Source organism: Salmo salar, chromosome ssa20, assembly GCF_905237065.1.
Source record: "Salmo salar chromosome ssa20, Ssal_v3.1, whole genome shotgun sequence".
Taxonomy (NCBI): domain Eukaryota; kingdom Metazoa; phylum Chordata; class Actinopteri; order Salmoniformes; family Salmonidae; genus Salmo; species Salmo salar.
The window spans coordinates 58,444,000-58,464,831 of record NC_059461.1 but is presented as its reverse complement, the minus strand read 5'-3'; the positions used below and the strand labels follow the sequence as shown (position 1 = coordinate 58,464,831).

The window sequence follows — 20,832 nt, the reverse complement described above, 5'->3', positions numbered from 1 at the left end:
ACGTAACACATCCTATGGGGGCATAGCCATCTTAGACAAAACAATGGTGAAAATAATGGCCTGCCCAGCATTTTTATACATGACTCTAAGCATGATGGCATTGCTTAATTAACTAAGGAACCACACCTGTGTGGAAGCACCTGCTTTCAACATATACTTTGTATCCCTCATTTAAATCAAGTGTTTCCATTATTTTGCCAGTTATCTGTACTTTTCTAGTCATTATTATTTGCCTTCCGCTGCTCTAGCGCAGATTTTCCCAAACTGGGGTACGCGCAATGCCGTCAGGGGTACGCAAAATAAAAATGTGATTCACATAAAAAAAAAAAAAAAGTATTTGTTTTTTTTATACAAAAAAACAAATCTTCACATTTTCAAACAGTACATTTATATTTTCCAACATACATTTGGGTGAGTTTTTTTCCTCGCCTGAGTAGCCTCGTTTCACTGTCAAAAATAAAAAATAAACCATCTAGTATTCTGCGAAATAACATGTCAAATGCAGGTAGCCTAGTCAAATAATTAACATCCAATCACATTAACTGTTACTCTATCGCGGGAATTCCACTAACGGTCCGTATGTAGCCAAACGTAGCTGCTGCTCATTCCGTTTGCTCGAAAATTGATAAATGGTTAAAGAAAGTGTCCATAGAGACACATACCAGCTCTACTGGTAGTACTGCTACAACCAGCAGTACTACACCTGCACCTCTCTACAACACAAGTTGTTCTGCTTCCACGAGCACATCCGATGCTAGCATCAGTAATTCTACATTTGTTGTTAGCCCAGCTAGCATGGACACTGACAGTTCTGAATCTGATGCAGCTGAAGAGCTACTGCCTCCTTACCCGTGAAAGCACCGAACAGACAGGGATGTTGGACCATCGAAGAGGCGCAAATATGATGAGAACTACATTGATTTGGGGTTCACTTATATTGGGAGTAGTGCCTTTCCTCAGCCACAGTGTGTTATATGTGCAAAAGTACTATCTCACAACTCAATGAAACCTTCACTCTTGCGCAGACATTTAGAAACAAAACATACCAATTAGAAAAATAAGCCATGGGAGTTTTTTGAGCGAGAATTAAGACGACATTCGAGTAGTAAGACATGTATAAAAGCAACAGATACCATTAATAAGAAGGGGCTAGAAGAGTCTTATATGGTTACCTACAGAGTTGCTAGGACAGGCAAGCCCTATTCTATTGTGGAGGACTTCATTTTTCCTGCTGCCGCGTATATACCTGGGACAATGCTGGGGGGGAAAGGTCAAAACAACTATACAGACAATCTCTTCATCAAACAACACTGTTTCACAATGCATCAGTGACATGGCAGGAGATGTTTTGAAACAATTACTGCTTCACATACAAGCCAGTGAATTCTATGCGTTACAGCTGGATGAGTCAACAGATGTGGCGGGCCTGGCACAGCTCCTGGTATATGTCCGTTACGTTTATGGGGGGTCAATTAAGGAAGACATCCTCTTCTGCAAACCACTGGAAACCAGGACAACATGAGAGGACATTTTTAAAGTACTGGACAGTTTTGTGACATCAAATGGACTTTGGTGGTCAAGATGTGTTGGTATCTGTACTGATGGCGCAAAAGCCATGACAGGGAGACGTAGTGGAGTGGTAACGCGTGTGCAAGCAGTTGCTCTCGACGCCACTTGGGTACACTGCAGCATCCACCGAGAGGCTCTTCCTGCCAAAGGAATGCCTGACTGCTTGAAAGACATTTTGGACACATCAGTGAAAATGGTTAACTTTTTAAAGCAAGGCCCCTGAACTCATGTATTTTCTGCACTATGCAATGATATGGGCAGCGACCATGTAACGCTTTTACAACATACAGAAGTGAGCTGGTTTTCAAGGGGCAAAGTATTGACATGTTTTTTTACATTGAGAGACGAGCTTAAAGTTTTCTTGACTGACCATAATTTTCACCTGTCTGACCGCTTGCTCACACGACTGGCTTATATGGGTGATGTTTCTTCTCGCCTGAATGATCTGGATCTAGGATTACAGGGACTCTCCGCATCTATATTCAATGTGCGGGACAAAATTGAGGCTAGGATTAAGAAGTTGGAGCTCTTTTCTGTCTGCATTAACAAGGACAACACACAGGTTTTTCCATCAATGTATGATTTTTTGTGTGCAAATGAACTCAAGCTTACGGACAATGTCAAATGTGATCGAGCGAAGAACCTGAGTGAGTTGGGTGCACAATTAAGCAGGTATTTTCCCGAAATGGATGTCACAAACAACTGGATTCGTTATCCCTTTCATGCCCTGCCTCCAGTCCACATACTGATATCTGAACAAGGGAGCCTCATCAAAATTGCAACAAGCGGTTCTGTGAAAACTGAATTTAATCAAAGGCCACTGCCAGATTTCTGGATTGGGCTGCGTTCAAGAGTTTCTTGCCTTGGCAAATCGCGCTGTTAAGACACTGATGCCCTTTGCAACCACGTATCTATGTGAGAGTGGATTCTCGGCCCTCACTAGCATTAAAACTAAATACAGGCACAGACTGGGTGTGGAAAATGATTTAAGACAGATTCTCTCCAATACAACCCAAGATTGCAGAGTTATGTGCATCCTTTCAAGCATATCCTTCTCGTTAACCTGTGGTGAGTTATTCACAATTGTCGATGAACAAATAAGGTTTTATATGTAAGATGGTTAAATAAAGAGCAAAATTATTGATTATTTGTGCCCTGGTCCTATAAGAGCTCTTTGTCACTTCCCACGAGCGGGGTTGTGACAAACTCACACACATTCTTATGTTTAATAAATGTATCGTATAGTGTGTGTGTATGTGTGGCAGGCTTACAATGATGGCAATTTTTTTATTAAATAAAACATTTGAGAGTGCGCTGACCCTGGTGCTGAAGGGGTTACGCAACTGAAGGTTGAATGTTTGAAGGGGAAAGGGACTATACAATGTTTGGGAACCACTGCTCTAGCGCAAAAACGTACAGACTGACTGTCTCCAGGTTGCTTGGAAAAACCTTTTTGATAGTACTACTACTTTTCATACATCTGACCCCATGGTGACCTTGTGGGGATGTATGGTTGTCTGTCTCTTGGGGTTGGTAGTTGTTACTTTTTAGAATCCTTTTCACACTGTTGTGCCAACCCGCACTGTACTGTGCTGGCCCTGGTATATCTTGACACATTGTCCTTTAACACAATTCCAGCAACTATGCTGAATGCCAATAGGAGAACCCTTTTTGATTGAGGGTACAAGCCTTTTCCACAGATGGTTCTACCTGGAACCAAAAAGGGTTCTCCTATAGCGACAAAGAACCCTTTCGTAACCCTTTTTTTCTAAAAGTGTAGGGACTACACAATGAGACCACATACAACAGTACTGGATATGTAATAATAATGCTAATCATTCTGTGCCTTGATGTGTCATAATACTCCTAGTCTAAATGTTATGTGAGCAGAATCGTGCTGCTCTACAGACTTGCATGGGGAAGGGAGAGGGGAGTCAGACTGCTGTTTTGATGCAGCAATACACAAGTGCATGTGAACAGTAACCTCCCCTGAATTCCAAGTTCCAGCCTCCACTACATCCTACGCTCGTGTAGATCTGAGATGATCGGTAAAGAGGTGGTAGCTCCATATCGCTCTCTGATACGCAATGTGGAATTGTTGCCATATACTATTGCTTACAAAGATCTCCACAAGTGCACAAGGTATATGGGCTTGTTTTCAGACTCAGGGTGCATTTCAGCTTTAATAGAACGTCAAATGATCTGGTAGCTTGACATAATCATTGTAAAGGACTCAGACAGGCTACACGATCACAACAACATTTATAACTATAAGCATCAAACTAAATAAATTGAGAAGTTTCATGAGCTCTGCCTAAAAAAAACATTCCTACGTATGAAAGCAATTGGTTGAGCACGGGTCCAGTCAGCTTGTGATTGGCTCTCTGTCTGTCACACTTCATTGATTTCATCACCTGTGAAAATGTCAAACATCAATAGAACATTCGCTGCTTGTCCTAGGATTTTACTCTATAAAACAGTGAACATATACACATCTTCACAGGGCCGGCTCCAGGCATAAGCGATATAAGCTTATGACCAAATAAGGGTTCTCCTTTGGCGACAGTCAAAGAACCCTTTCAGAAGGGGGCCCACCCAAAGAACATCCTGCCAACTTGACAACTGTGGGAAGCTTTGGAATCAACATGGGCCAACATCCTTGTGGAATGCTTTCAACACCTTGTAGAGTCCATTTCCTGACGAATTGAGGCTGTTCTGAGGGCAAAAGGGGGGTGCCTAATTTTCGGTACACACACACTCAGTCGGGATCTCAACTTTGTGTTACAATTTAGAATTGTAGAATACACAAGGTGCAATTTGGTTGTGCAGACACTGAGTCACCCAAATCAGCCATGTTAGCTAACGATTTTTAGATTGGAGCCCCCTCATTGATTTTTTTAGTAACTCTCATATCATTAAGATGGCATAAGTCTTGGCAAAATGTTTAAAATTATAGGAATTTAGCTGTAAAACTACACATTTTTTCTCTCTGCCCCAAGGCAAAATGAGTAGAATTGCATGGAATTTGTTATAAAATTGCTAAGCTTCTCTCCGCCTCTTGGCAAAATGTGTAGAAAGCTTACTTTAAAACTGCAACATTTTCTTTACTCCCCATGACAAATGTGTAGAATTGCAGGAAATTAGCTTTACAACTAAAATACGTATCTCCGTCATCAAGACGGGGGCCACTAAAATGTTTTGCCTGTGAGGTGCAAATCTGTATGAGACATGTAGGTTTGGTTATAGAAAGGTTGTTATGTACTTACTCTCTGCACATGGGGAGCTGTATTCACTCACAGCTTCATCACCTGAGAACCAAACAGATAATGCAGAGGTCAGTTTCTTTCTAATGCTAACTTTACTTCCCTTTCAGTCAGTCAACGTCATTAAACTCCCACTTCAGGGGTGAACTAATGGGCCCACTGGTGATGTCTTGTTTCCTTCTTAGGGAATAAGAGATATGTATGTAACCCAGACAGGTAGCCAGTGCCACCAGAGAGAAATGGGTTGTTTGGAAACTGGTTAATAGAAACATGTAGTCTCCATTAATAGACAAAAAAATGCAACATACAAACAACTACTGTATATGTTGTTATTTTCAATTCATGGTGCTCTTTTTCAAAGGTCTAATATATCTGGGACTAATATAGCCTATGGGGAACAATGTTTTCGGGGCATGAGAACACGTTTTTACTGTCTGTGTTAGATGGAATTCTTACTTGTCTGGTAGTAGTCATACACTTTCACCACAGCTGGTTTCAGATTCCTCACAGGCACATCCTCCTCTATGGCCAGGCTGTACGTCTTAGTTTGCTTCTGCTTAAGCTGGAAGAAAAGGGAATAATACATTTGACACTGCCGTTCAATGTTATTGATTCATATAGTGTTCCTGTAGAAAACATCCACTACGGTATTACTTTGATGTTACTGTTCAAGTTAAATCCAGTGTGTGGATGCAAATGAGACCAGGTTTTCTGTAACCGATAGACAGCAACCTGTTTAGACGCAACGTTCATTATTCATGTTCCTACCCCATCTATGTAGATTATGACATGTCCTTCCTCCAGGTCAACTCGTTTGACAGTGGGGTCATTTTTCAACTGGAAGAACAGAACACAGGTTATCATTGTCATAGACAGTAGAACTGATTAGTCCAAAGGACAACTTCTGACATTGACAATACTTACAATTAGAACAGACGCCATTATCATTAATATACATTAACTAATCCTGGAGGGGATTATACTTAGGGCCAGGAGTGTTCCCCAACCTGGTAAAACTCCTGGCCCTGATTAAACTGTATATGCGTTCCCCTCAACTAAGGTTCTCTTATTGACTCACAGGCCTGAGGGAGGACTTGTCCAGGACGAAGCCAGAGAGAAGCTTGACATTGACGATCACCATGTTGGTCTCCTCTCGCCGACCGTTGTACCTGTCAGTCAAACCGGGTCAGATGAAGGTAAGATACTGTATTACCTTAAAAAGTTGCAAATATGCAGAAATCGCGCCATTTCCTGGTTGCTACAATTCTACTAGTTTGCCTAATTTATGTTTATGTGACAAAACAAGGAGTACCACAGTATGAGTCATAATACCCATAAAACCTACAGGTCAAAACAGGGAAATGGTTCAGGTCGTTTTTTTTAATCATTTATTTTAGAAACACTTTTTGGGGGGATAAATACAGGATAAATATTTATCCCCCAAAAATGTGTTTTTAAGTGTTTCTAAAATAAATTATTAAAAAAACGACCTGAACCATTTCCCTGCTTGACCGCTAGGTTTTCTGGGTATTATGACACCTCCACTGTGGGGCTCTATGGTGTAGAGAATCATTGTACCATCTAAACCTCTGAAATATATTTTCAATAACAACAAATATTGTATTTTCTGCTGTTTGAAGCTGGGATACAAAACTGAAAGTAAAAGATGCAAAACCTAAATGTAAGAATGGGAAGCATAAAAATAGCGCACATAAAAACAGATCTACCGCTTCTTAGACTTGCTGTCAATGAGAATGACAGATCTATAACTCACATTTCTATGTGATTTTGGTTGGGTTGCCCAAAAAGCTTTAAAGAGATATTGACATCTACACACTGGTGGTTCAGTCACTTTTTTCACTTGTCCTACCAGAATCAGTTAGATGCTATTTACATTTACATTTTAGTCATTTAGTAGACGCTCTTATCCAGAGCGACTTACAGTAGTGAATGCATACATTTCATAATTTCTTATTTTTGTACTGGCCCCCCGTGGGAATCAAACCCACAACCCTGGCGTTGCACACACCATGCTGGCGTTGCACACACCATGCTGGCGTTGCACACACCATGCTCTACCAACTGAGCCACAGGGAAGGCCAAAGTTAAAAAGAATACAACTGTACCTTACATCCACAGACACAATCAGAGATTTCTTGATGCCGTTGCATTTCCCCAGCGTCTCTGTTGAGATGTTAAAAGCAGAGAAATCAGGAGGAGGGGGAATATTGTAATGCATGCCGATCTGAAAAGAAAACAGAGACAATACCATGAGATGCATGAAATCAACATCCACATTTCAATGTACAGTACACATGCATTTCCGTTAATGCTGACACTCTAGGGTTGAAACGTTAGTTTTTGTGCAACACAGTGTGCCCTACTGAACACAAACCAGACACTCAGTACTGCATGTAGAGAGGCAGCAAAGGGCAAATGACTGGAGCCTGACCTGCACAAACACGCAGCTCTTGCCCTGTGCCTTGATGTTGTAGTCCCCAGGGACCTCCTTCAGCTGCTCCTCCTGATAGAGAAGCCTGTTGTTCTGATTCACAGTGAACTCCATATTCAGGCCTCCGGCTGAGCTCACACTGACTACACTGGCGCCCTCTGGACTGAAGGTGGCAGCACCGTACTTGGCCAGGGCCTGCAGTGCTACCACTGTGTCCTGGTGACAGGGGAAGAAGAGGGAGATACTGTTGTAAAAACAAATCTGGATGACTATAGCTTGGGTATAGATGGAGAGAATCAATATAACATAGAAATACATTAAGAATGTAAAATTAATCACAACAATTCAAGGAAATCCATACAATGTGTTATGAAGTAAGGCTTTAATAAAAATGTCCAATATGCTACATTTCATATAAAAATAAGTATTTGATGTGATCAATGTTTAACCCCTGTGGCTCAGTTGGTAGAGCATGGTGTTTGCAACGCCAGCATGGTGTGTGCAACGCCAGCATGGTGTGTGCAACGCCAGGGTTGTGGGTTCGATTCCCACGGGGGGCCAGTACAACAAAAAAAAATGCATGAAATGTATGCATTCACTACTGTAAGTCGCTCTGGATAAGAGCGTCTGCTAAATGTAAAATGTAAAATACTAACAGTAGGAGCGACAGGCAGATGAGGTGTTAGAGTGAATAAATGTCTACCAGACCATAAAAGTACCTGTGTGGAGGCAAAACCTCCGTAGGGGTTCTGCTGCTGGGCCAGCCAGCGGACGATGGCAGTGGAGTAGTCCAGCCCAAAGCCTGGCATGGAGGGGCCTGAGAGCAGCGCCAGCAGCACGTAGGATGTCATTTCCACCTCCAGAGAGTCCGTCTTCAGCCCAGAAGCCTCTGCTCTCTTCCAGTGACGATTGCCACCTGTGGTAATTTTCATTGTCAGTGGTCGACAGTGACGGTTTCACGGCAGTCAGACAGACAGGTAAAGACAAAGACATTTTCACAAAGAGACAAGACACATACCTGAGGTATCAGCAATCTTGTCCAGGTGGGTGATGAGCTTGGCCCTCATGTCCTGGTTTTGTGCCAGGGTGAAGGTGTAGGACAGCAGGGCCGTGGTGTAGGTGTTGTCCAGCTGGTCAGACACTGCTGCCTTCAGACACACCAGACTCTTCTCCACCATGGGGTCCTGACACACCCACATAAAACAGTGTTGTGTTCATTAGGCACCAGACAGAGGAACACTGATTGAAACTATGAGGGAATACCTGGACCAATAAGAAATGCAAATTTTCAGTTGCAAAATCTCTATGGGTTTTCCATTGTGTTACCCATTGAATACAACAAAGACCGTTTATCAGGTCTTTAATATGGGTATGAGTACTGAATAATGTTAGCAATACAATTAAATTAACAAGTGTATGCATGCACAGTACCAGTCAAATGTTTGGACACCTACTCATTCAAGGGTTTTTCCTTTATTTTTACTATTTTCTTTATATATTTTATATTTGAGATTCTTCAAAGTAGCCAACCTTTGTCTTGATGACAACTTTGCACAATATTAGCATTTTCTCAACCAGCTTCACCTGGAATGCTTTTCCAACAGTCTTGAAGGAGTTCCTACATATGCTGAGCACTTGTTGGCTGCTTTTCCTTCACTCTGCGGTCCAACTCATCCTAAACTATCTCAATTGGGTTGAGGTCAGGTGATTCTGGAGACCAGGTCATCTGATGCAGCACTCCATCACTCTCCTTGGTCAAATAGCCCTTACACAGCCTGGAGGTGTGTTGGGTAATTGTCCTGTTGAAAAACAAATGATCGTCCCACTAAGCGCAAACCAGATAGGATGGCGTTTAGCTGCAGAATGCTGTGGTAACCATGCTGGTTAAGTGTGCCTTGAATTCTAAATAAATCACTGACAGTGTCTACAGCAAAGGACCCCCACACCACCTCCTCCATGCTTCACAGTGGGAACTACACATGCAGAGATCATCCATTCACCTACTCTGCGTCTCAAAGACAAGGCGGTTGGAACCAAGAATCTCAACTTTGGACTCATCAGACCAAAGGACAGATTTCCACCCGTCAAATGTCCATTGCTCGTGTTTCTTGGCCCAAGCAAGTCTCTTCTTAATATTGTCCTTTAGTAGTGGTTTCTCTGCAACAAATCCACCATGAAGGCCTGATTCACACAGTCTCCTCCGAAAAGTTGATATTGAGATGTGTCTGTTTAACGCAGAAGTACTTATTTGTGCTGCAATTTCTGAGGCTGGTAACTCTAATAAACATGTCCTCTGCAACAGAGGCAACTCTGATTCTTCCTTTCCTGTGGTCGGTCCTCATGAGAGCCAGTTTCATCATAGTGCTTGATGGTTTTTGCGACTGCACTTGAAGAAACTTAAAGTTCTTGAATTTTGGTTGAGAGAATGCCAAGAGTGTGCAAAGCGGTCAAGGCGAAGGGTGGCTACTTTGAAGAATCTCAACTATACTACATCAAATTAAATTATTTGTCACGTGCGTCGAATACAACAGGTGTAGACCTTACAGTGAAATGCTTACTAACCAACAGTGCAATTTCTAAGGTAATTTTTTATTTTTAAATAAAAGATATTACACGGAACCCAAACCGGCTGCGTGCGTGCGCCATCGTGTGCTATCATGCATTAATTTATTTTGTCCCCCTACACCAAACGCGATCACACGACACGCAGGTTAAAATATCAAAAACTCTGAACCAATGACATTAATTTGGGGACAGGTCGAAAAGCATTAAACATGTATGGCAATTTAGCTAGTTAGCGTGCACTTGCTAGCTAATTTGTCCTATTTAGCTAGCTTGCTGTTGCTAGCTAATTTGTCCAGGGATAAACATTGAGTTGTTATTTTACCTGAAATGCACAAGGTCCGACAATTAATCCACACATAAAATGGCCAACCGAATCGTTTCAAGTCATCTCTCCTCCTTCCAGGCTTTTTCATCTTTGAACTTATATGGTGATTGGCATCTACACTTTCATAGTATTACCATGACAACAGGCAAAATATTTAGTCTATCAATCACACACGTGGGTATAACCAATGAGGAGATGGCACATGGGTACCTGCTTCTATAAACCAATGAGGAGATGGGAGAGGCAGGACTTGCAGCGCAATCTGCATCAGGAATAGGAATGACTTCTATTTTAGCCCTTGGCAACGCAGACGCTCGTTGATGCAATAATTGAATAACATGGATTTCTAAAATTATTTTGCAACGCTCGCGCACGCGACGTGTCCGGTTTGGTCAGCATGTTAGGTGAACAATAGGTAGTATAAACATGTATATATGGTTAAAGTGACTATGTATATATGATAAACAGAGAGTAGCGGTAACGTATAAGAGGGGTTGGCGGGTGGTGGGACAGATAGCCCGGGTAGCCAATGTGCAGGGGCACCGGTTGGTCGGGCTAATTGTGGTAGTATGTACATGAATGTATATTTAATTAGATTACCTGCTCAGGAGTCTATTGGTTTAGGGGTAAAAGCTGTTAAGAAGCCTTTTTGTCCTGGACTTGGCACTCCGGTACCGCTTGCCATGCGGTAATAGAGAAAACAGTCTCAACACTGTGGTGGCTGGGGTATTTGACCATTTTTAGGGCCTTCCTCTGACACCGCCTGGTGTAGAGGTCCTGGACGGCAGGCAGCTTAGCCCCAGTGACGTACTGGGCCGTACGCACTACCCTCTACGCACTACCCTCTGTAGAGCCTTGCGGTAAGAGGCCGAGCAGTTGCCATACCAGGCAGTGATGCAACCAGTCAGGATGCTCTTGATGTTGCAGCTGTAGAACCTCGTGAGGATCTGAGGACTCATGCCAAATCTTTTCAGTTTCCTGAGGGGGAATAGGCTTTGTCGTGCCCTCTACACGACTGTCTTAGTGTGTTTGGACCATTCTAGTTTGTTGGTGATGTGGACACCAAGGAACTTGAAGCTCTCAACCTGCTCCACTACAGTCCCATCGATGAGAATGGGGGCGTGCTCGGTCCCCATTTTCCTGTAGTCCAAATCATCTCCTTAGTCTTGGTTACATTGAGGGATAGGTTATTATTCCGGCACCACCCGGCCAGGTGTCTGACCTCCTCCCTACAGGCTGTCTCGACGTTGTCGGTGATCAGGCACTGTTGTGTCGTCTGCAAACTTGATGGTGTTGGAGTCGTGCCTGGCCACACAGTCGTGGGTGAACGGGGAGTACTGAGCATGCACCCCTGAGGGTTACCTGTGTTGAGGATCAGCGTGGCAGAGGTGTTGCTACCTACCCTCACCACCTGGGGGCAGCCCTTCAGGAAGTCCAGGATCCAGTTGCAGAGGGAGGTGTTTAGTCCCAGGATCCTTAGCTTAGTGATGAGCTTTGAGGGCACTATGGTGTTGAACACCGAGCTGTAGTCAAATGAATAGCATTCTCACATAGGTGTTCCTTTTGTCCAGGTGTGAAAGGGCAGTGTGGAGTGCAATAGAGATTGCATCATCTGTGGATCTGTTTGGGCGGTATGCAAATTGGAGTGGGTCTAGGGTTTTTGGGATAATGGTGTTGATGTGAGCCAATACCACCAGCCTTTCAAAGCAATTCATGGCTACAGATGTGAATGCTACGGATCTGTAGTAATTTAGGCAGGTTGCCTTCGTGTACTTGTGCACAGGGACTATGGTGGTCTGCTTGAAACATGTTGGTATTACAGACTCATGATTCCATATGTGTTATTTCATAGTTTTGATGTCTTCACTATTATTCTACAATAGCAAAAATAAAGAAAAACATGGAATGAGTAGGTGTGTCCAAAATTGACTGGTACTGTATGTATATAAACACAGTATTGTATAGCTAACTTTGTGGGGACACAATTCAGTCCCATTCAAAATCCTGTTTTCCCTAACCTTACCCTTAACCCAAAAACCTAACCCAGCTCCTAACTTTAGCGCCTAACATAAAAATAGCATTTGACCTTGTGGGGACCAACAAAATGTCCCCACAAGAAGAGTTAAACATGTCCACACACACACACACACACACACACACACACACACACACACACACACACACACACACACACACACACACACACACACACGTCCACGGTTCTCTCCAGACATAACGCTTGGCATTCAAGCCAAAGAGTTCAATCTTGGTTTCATCAGACCAGAGAATCTTGTTTCTCATTGTCTGAGAGTCTATTAGGTGTCTTTTGGCAAACTCCAAGCGGGCTGTCATGTGCCTTTACTGAGGAGTGTCTTCTGTCTGCAAGGTTCTCCAATCTCCACAGAGGAAATCTTGAGCTCTGTCAGAGTGACCATCAGGTTCTTTGTCCTCCTTGATCAACGCCCTTCTCCCCCGATTGCTTGAGTTTTGGGAGGTCAGCTCTCGGGAGAGTCATGGTGGTTCAAACTTATTCCATGTAACAATGGAGGCCACTGTGTTCTTGGGGACCTTCAATGCAGCAGAAATGTTTTGGTACTCTTCCCCAGATTCATGCCTCGGAGCTCTACGGACAATTCCTTCGACCTCATGGCTTGGTTTTTGCTCTGACATGCACTGTCAACTGTGGGACCTTAAAGACAGGTGTGCCTTTCCAAATCATGTCCAATCAATTGAAATTACCACAGGTGCACTCCAATCAAGTTGTAGAAACATCTCAAGGATGATCAATGGAAACAGGATGACCTGAACTCAATTTCGAGTCTCATAGCAAAGGGGTTTGAATACTTATAAAAACAGAAATAACATATTTACATATTTAATAAATTAGCCAACATTTCTAGAAACCAGTTTCAGCTTTGTCATTTTGGGGTATTGTGTGTAGATTGATGACAAAAACATTTAATTTAATCCATTTAAGAATAAGGCTATAACGCAGGGCTGTCCAACCCTCTTCCTGGAGTTCTACTGTCCTGTAGGTTCAGTCCAACCCTAATTTAGCATATCTGATTCAGCTAGTTAAGGTCTTGTTGAGCAGCTAATTAGTAGAATCAGGTGTGTTAAATTAGGGTTGGACTGAAAACTCACAGGACAGTAGATCTCCAAGAAGAGGGTTGGGCAGCCCTGCTGTAATGTAACAAAATGTGGATAAGGTCAAGGGGTCTAATACTTTCCGAATGCACTGATGGATATATAGAGATCTATTTCGATCTAAGAAAGAGTGGGACGGCTAAGCAGAAATATCCCCTAGGGCTGTACATTTTTTTATAAAAGCACCAAAATGTGGCCTTCTTGTTTATCAATGATATAAAAATACATGGATATGGAAAGAGAGAAAGGTCAAATGGTGATAACTCACAGTAGTGTTGCCATCCAGCTCCAGCAGTGCAGCGGTAACGTAGGCAGTGAGCGACACTTGATCCCCGACCCCGCCCTATAACACCAAAGGATGACAGTAAACTTCATCCAACATCATACAGTACTCTCAGGTGCTACAGAGTTTCAAAGTCACACTGATATCAACCGCTTTCAGGCAAAAATCATTGTAGTGTTTAAAACAACATTTGCATGGTATGGTGCACCAAGATAAAGAACAGGGTGGGAAAACCTGTTAAGCCCTTCAGATTCAAGTGTACTGTTCTGGAGATACACAAAAGATGTCAGGACTAGTCAGACTCCGGTCATTTTGGTGAGGTGGTGTGTTCTCAGGACAGGCTAAAACATGCTTGGGATTCTTGTTGTGCTCAGCATGTGCTTTTTTGGGGCACACGTGGGGTCCTAAGGTCCTCCTGAACAGTACATTATCCCAGGTGTCAGTGCAGGATGAATTATGTAAAGTACACATATTTGATGTATTGTTATCAAGTATTTTGTTTATCTAGGATTTTATGCCGACTCCACCATTGCACTAAATAGAATGGGACACTTTTGCACCAGAACCTCCTGCTGAATCTCTGCCCTTAACGTCACCTTTTCACATTAGGTGGCAGCAGTAAGACACTCCTCCTCCTCTTATTTCCAGCTAAGCTCTGATTCCCCTTTACCTTCATGCCGTTATGGAAGAGTTTCCCCACTGATGTGATGCAGCCATCCTTCTGTTGGTGACTGGCCAACCAGGCCTTGGCCTGGGCAATGTGGGCGGGGTCCACAAAGATGTAGGGTTTGGCCCCGCCAAAGGACTTCAGCACAAAGGAGGTGAGCCTGAGAGGACACAGGGAAGATGTTACTGGAGACTAAACTCAGCAAAAAAAGAAACGTCCCTTTTTCAGGACCCTGTCTTTCAAAGATAATTCGTAGAAATCGAAATAACTTCACAGATCTTCATTTGTAAAGGGTTTAAACACCATTTCCCATGCTTGTTCAATTAACCATAAACAATTAATGAACATGCATCTGTGGAATGGTCGTTAAGACTAACAGCTTACAGACAATTAATGCAATTAAGGTCACAGTTATGAAAACTTAGGACACTAAAGAGGCCTTTCTAATGACTCTGAAAAACACCAAAGAAAGATGCCCAGGCTCCCTGCATGCACGTGGCTTAGGCATGCTGCAAGGAGGACTGCAGATGTGGCCAGGGCAATAAATTGCAATGTCAGTACTGTGAGACGCCTAAGACAGCACTACAGGGAGACAGGACGGACAGCTGATCGTCCTCGCAGTGGCAGACCACGTGTGACAACACCCGCACAGGATCGAGACATCCAAACATCACACCTGCGGGACAGGTACAGGATGGCAAAAATAACTGCCCGAGTTACACCAGGAACGCACAATCCCTCCATCAGTGATCAGACTGTCTGCAATAGGCTGAGAAAGGCTGGACTGAGGGCTTGTAGGCATATTCCTAAGCAGGTCCTTCCTGCAAGCTCATCCTGACATGACCCTCCAGTATGACAATGCCACCAGCCATACTGCTCGTTCTGTGCGTGATTTCCTGCAAGACAGGAATGTCAGTGTTCTGCCATGGCCAGCGAAGAGCTCTGATCTCAATCCCATTGAGCACGTCTGGGACCTGTTGGATCGGAGGGTGAGGGCTAGGGCCATTCCCCCCAGAAATGTCCAGGAACTTGCAGGTGCCTTGGTGGAAGAGTGGGGTAACGTCTCACAGCTGGTAAATCTGGCACAGTCCACGAAGAGGAGATGCACTGCAGTACTTAACGCAGCTGGTGGCCACACCAGATACTGACTTAATTTTGATTTTGACCCCCCCCCTTTTTTCAGGGACACATTATTCAATTTCTGTTAGGCACATGTCTGTGAAACTTGCTTAGTTTATGTCTCAGTTGTTGAATCTTATGTTCATACAAATATTTACACATGTCAAGTTTGCTGAAAATAAATGCAGTTGACAGTGAGAGGATGTTTCTTTTTTTGCTGAATTTAGATGTGGTTGGCCTTACCTAAACTATGGATCATATAATCTAGATAACAGTGGCTAGTAGCCATACTGTATGTGCTGAAAGCCAACCCTAACTTTGCCACAATAACAATTGGCTTCAGCACATCCTAATATGGATTTGAGACAATCACATTCTACCTTTATTACATACTGTTAACACCCTTAAATCAAATGTCATTTTCTAGAGTGACTTAAAAAAACAAACATCTAAATTGTAGAAAAATCTAAGAGACGGTATTATGACTGTGTGGACTTCCAATAAACTGACCAGGTGTTTCCAGACTCATCACTCTTCCCAAAGGCACTGTAGGAGCCATCACCATGCTTGTAGTTGAGCTCTCTCTGGTAGCCTGCAACATAAATGGCCAAATGAACAAACAGACTCTCCTTCTAGGGACAGGTACTGTATGTGGAAGGTGCAGTTAACTGGTTTTGTGCCAAATATAGGCAACATGTTGTTGCTAGTCAGAGGGGAGATGCACACAGAAATGAACAGACTACAAACTGTCAGAGACCGTGTTCATCTTTGCAGAGTCCTGTTCAATCACAACTCATTATTTAAAAAGCACAAGGCTTATTGCAAACTATCTTGTCATATCCCATTTTATGTATTAAATTAAGCATGTGTCTTCAGAATAGCTAGCAGCCTATTTACCAGGGTTGTGTCCAGTAGGGAGATTTTTTTTAAATGCTATTGAGTAAAATAGGGAGTGTAGGCTGCAACTGAACATGTCTGATAATAAATGCTTGTTTTTCGTTGCAACATATTTTAAAACAGTTTTGTTATGTTGTGCCTTACTGAACCAGACCCAGCTTCCTCACCACTCTCTAAGAAGCCTGTGGCCCTGGTCTGGATCTCCATGGTGAGCTGCCTGGTGCTCTGCAGGTAGTTGAGGATGTAGATATTGGGAGCAAACAGCACCATGTTCTGCTCTCCACAGCCATAGGGCATCTGCAACAGGCTGTCCAGGTTCTTCATGGCCCGGCCCATCAGGTCACCTGGTGAAAGAGACCAACCATTGAGGCAAGCAATCAAACATTGGTCTCTAGTTAATGGCAGTTATTTGACCTGCAGATCCCTGTTCCTTACCCTAACATTAATCAATGCTTATCCCTATCCTCACCCATAACCGTAAGGGAATCATAGATCTGCAGGTTGAATATCCACTACCCTCGTCATGAATAGAGGGATGAAAAATCCTTGCCAACACTTCATCTGCACCAAAAGGAAAACATATCCTGAACATTTTATAAAACTTAGAATTAGGTGTGAAAACTCAGCAAAACAAACGGAGTATTCTCACCTAGTACTGAGAGCGAGGCCTTGGCAGAGCCCTCCACAAACACCTCAGGCAGCTTCAGAGAGATGTCCTTCTCCACCGGGCCCTCTGGTGACGCGAGACAGAAACATGAGAGACTGAGTGACTTGAAAACCGGTATAACCAATTAAAAAGTATTTGTCATCTAAACCAAAACAAATGAACGTCAACTTCATCATCAGGGTAATTATGAGAAAGTAAAATGACTGATAGAGGTCAGGAGATCACCTGCAGGGCAGAGCAGGGCGTTGTGGCTAACCGTCTCCTGGGTTCCCTCGGCCTAATAGAGGGAAATTGACTTTTTTCAGGAAAAACAGCACCAGATTAAAAGTCTAATGATGACAACTCTAGTTCATTCGATCCTAGAATTTATATGGTAATCACTTAAAGGTTAATTAAATGTTTTTGACCTGAAAAGTAGACTGTTCAGATAAGTCTACGTCCCAGGCCGTCTGTTGTGTCAGTCCAGCTATACGACTCAATCCAAAATATATGCATTAAGTAATTCACAGATTACATTTTTCTTCAAACTTGTAAAAATATTTCCTATTTATTTATTATGCATGGGCCGGTGTCTAACTGTATTTGCGCTTGGTCCCCTCATCAAAAAACCAAACATACAATAGCAGGGGATATAAAGTCTAATGCATTTACCCTCACCCTAGTGTTACTGAAAACATTTTATCAATATGGGAGAAAGAACAGTGGACTTGCTATACAGGACAGACACTCACCTCTACCAGCAGTGTTTGTACAATGGTGTCAATGCGTCCTTTCTCTGGCACCGTGGCCACTTCGTTGCCGCAGAGCTCCTCAGTCTTCAATGCCTCGGCGCTCACTTTCACACTCACCTCCCCTATAGTTCAGGCCAGGGAGACATTAACATGCAAGTCTAGACCAGTCACCCATCAGCCTGCCCCCTTTCACCATCTCATCCTAAAGTTAAATCTAGACTTGGTTTCTTCTCATCGTAATCGCTCCTCTTTCACCCCAGCTGCCAAACTAACCCTAATTCAGATGACCATCCTACCCATGCTAGATTATGGAGACGTAATTTATAGATCAGCAGGTAAGGGTGCTCTCGAGCGGCTAGATGTTCTTTACCATTCGGCCATCAGACTTGCCACCAATGCTCCTTATAGGACACATCACTGCACTCTATACTCTTCTGTAAACTGGTCATCTCTCTATACCCGTCGCAAGGCCAATGGTTGTTGCTTATTTATAAAACCATCTTAGGCCTCACTCCCCCCTATCTGAGATATCTTCTGCAGCCCTCATCTTCCACATACAACACCCATTCTGCCAGTCACATTCTGTTAAAGGTCCCCAAAGCACACACATCCCTGTGTCACTCGTCTTTTCAGTTCGCTGCAGCTAGAGACTGGAACGAGCTGCAACAAACACTCAAACTGGACAGTTTTATTTCAATCTCAATCATGGACACTCTTACTGACAGTTGTGGCTGCTTTCCGTGATGCATTGTTGTCTCTACCTTCTTGCCCTTTGTGCTGTTGCCTGTGCCCAACAATGTTTGTACCCCATTTTGTGCTGCTACCATGTTGTGCTCCTGCCATGTTTTGCTGCCGTGCTGTGTTGTCATTTTAGGTCTCTCTTTATGTAGTGTTTTGATGTCTCTTGCCGTGATGTGTGTTTGTTCTATATTTTTTATATAATTTATTTTTAATCCCAGCCCCCATCCCCGCAGGAGGCCTTTTGGTAAATAAGAATTTGTTCTTAACTGACTGTCCTAGTTAAATAAAGGTTAAATAAAAACATTATTTAAAAAAATAATCCTCTAGCCTCTCCTCTCAGTCACTCATGTACACTCACTCACTCACTCACTCATGTACACTCATGTACCCTCCCCCACTCCACTCACTCACTCACTCACTCCCTCACTCCCTCCATCCATTTATTTGATACCCCCTGAGGGAGATCTTTCTGAGCACATCAGATATCCCTCTTGTTAGCACAAGCAATTGTCAACATTTCTTTACAGGGCTAGGATATACAAGGAATGTATTTGAGCCATGTCTATTAGATACATAACTGAATATTCTTACATTTCGGTCTGACAAGAGCTGTGCAAAGTGAATAATGTTGTCCTTAGGCATTATAGTGGTACCACAAACGGCAAAATAAACATCCTACCCCCTCTTTGGCCCTAACCCGTCAACATTTGCATTAATTAAGGGTCTGGATAGGTATAAGCAGTTTAGTGGAGTTACCACCATATTTATTACACCTTACAGAAGAGTTAGTGGTAAGGACCAAGGTGCAGGGAGTACATTTGGAGCCTTGTGATAGATTGACAGAGAGTACTGTATGGCTCACCCAGAGCAGTTGGGGTGAGGATCCACTTGAAGGTCCTGCTCTCTTCAGCACACAGACACAGAGTGTACTGGCAGCCTTCACATGGCTTGGCTGTGAACTGGTCCGACTCAGCTAGAATCACCTTCACCTAGGAGAAACACATGGGGCCAATCTCAAGTCTTTCCTAGATTCCATGTGTCCTCTCTTCTCTTGTCCTTAATGTCAGAGCGTCAGGTTGTCTACAGGGATGTAACGCCCTGGCCATAGAGGGGTTTTTAGTTCTCTATTTTGGTTTGGCCAGGGTGTTACATGGGTGGGCGTTCTATGTTGGTTTGTTTCTTTGGTTGGCCGTGTGTGGCTCTCAATCAGGAACAGCTGTAGTTCGTTGTTGCTGATTGGGAGACCACATAGGCAGCCTGTTTTTCCTTTGGGGTTTTGTGGGTGATTATTTTCAGTCTAGGTTTTTGTTAATCCTGACAGAACTGTTGGCTGTCGTTTCTTTTCATGTTTTGTTTGTAGTGTTCATTCGTTGATTAAAATCCGTTATGATGAACACATCCTCCGCTGCACCTTGGTCTCTTTCTGACAACGGCCGTTACAAGGGACAATCCAAATGAAGTGGGACTGGAGAGGTAAAAGAAATTAGACAATACTGGGAGGGCTTACCATGATACACTTGGAGAGGTAGTTGAACACTGTGGCCTTGAGTGTGAACACCTCCCCCCGGATGACAGAGTAGGGCAGCGTCAGGCTCACAAAGAAGGGTTGGAAGGCAGTGAGGCCAGTGTTGGGAGCCAGGCCAAAACCCACTGGGGAAGTACAGAATGCCCCTGCAGCCCACTTAGTGATGGTGTCTGGGACAGTCTTCTCAACATTCACCTTTCCTGTATCTCTGGTGGGTGCAATAAAAACAAAATGTATATTACCATTTGAACACATGGTTTATGGTCAATTCAATAAAGGTTAAATACCCCCCCCCCCTTAAAAACAACCCCTTGGACAAAAACGTCCCTGTATTTCCCTATTACAAGGCATTGTCAGCTCAGCACCCCATTAAAAGGGATGTGCGTTAAACTAAATAGAAATTTGACTACAAATATGGTGTCTGTTACAGTGCTTACCCAACAGGCACCAGGTCCCAGATCCAGGTCTCAGGGAAGTATGTGCGGACGGTCTCCTTAGGCCCGTCAGAGGCTCCAGCGTCTGAGGTCTCCGACATCATGTAGGCAACTGACACTGGAGCATCAATTTCATCTAGGTATTTAAATAGGATAGATGTAAATAGAAACCAATCCTTTATTAGGTTAAGACTAGAAAGGTTTACACATTCGCGTATCATACCATCTTGTACCATCGAGCCTTTTTCCATAGAAAAGTGTAGGTTACAGTTAAAAGGGTTTTTCACGTCGGAGTTGGTCAGGATCTTGATTCCAACTTCCTAAAATTCAAAGTACAGAAAATTCTAAAACAGTGTCCAGAAATAAAGGCTATATCATACCTGTGTTTCAGTTTAGCTAAATTATATGGGTGTTAGTTTAAAAACCCAAACATTTTTGTAGATACTG

The 20,832-nt window shown here is 43.2% G+C and overlaps 1 protein-coding gene across 1 annotated transcript in view; it reads right to left on the bottom strand.

Annotated features, from left to right (window-relative positions):
- Positions 1-20,832, bottom strand: part of LOC106580937 (alpha-2-macroglobulin) — a 42,143-nt gene that overhangs the window by 3,261 nt on the left and 18,050 nt on the right. The window contains exons 17-35 of the mRNA XM_045703673.1: positions 20,609-20,705; positions 20,389-20,521; positions 19,934-20,159; positions 19,289-19,415; positions 17,686-17,807; positions 17,180-17,231; positions 16,937-17,020; positions 16,455-16,631; positions 15,901-15,982; positions 14,275-14,431; positions 13,590-13,664; positions 8,303-8,468; positions 8,004-8,200; positions 7,285-7,500; positions 6,959-7,077; positions 5,911-6,001; positions 5,601-5,669; positions 5,289-5,394; positions 4,836-4,877 (exon numbers count right to left, since the gene is read on the bottom strand). Of these exons, the coding sequence (XP_045559629.1) occupies positions 4,836-4,877; positions 5,289-5,394; positions 5,601-5,669; positions 5,911-6,001; positions 6,959-7,077; positions 7,285-7,500; positions 8,004-8,200; positions 8,303-8,468; positions 13,590-13,664; positions 14,275-14,431; positions 15,901-15,982; positions 16,455-16,631; positions 16,937-17,020; positions 17,180-17,231; positions 17,686-17,807; positions 19,289-19,415; positions 19,934-20,159; positions 20,389-20,521; positions 20,609-20,705 (2,338 nt within the window). The remainder of the gene's footprint in view (positions 1-4,835; positions 4,878-5,288; positions 5,395-5,600; positions 5,670-5,910; positions 6,002-6,958; positions 7,078-7,284; positions 7,501-8,003; positions 8,201-8,302; positions 8,469-13,589; positions 13,665-14,274; positions 14,432-15,900; positions 15,983-16,454; positions 16,632-16,936; positions 17,021-17,179; positions 17,232-17,685; positions 17,808-19,288; positions 19,416-19,933; positions 20,160-20,388; positions 20,522-20,608; positions 20,706-20,832) is intronic.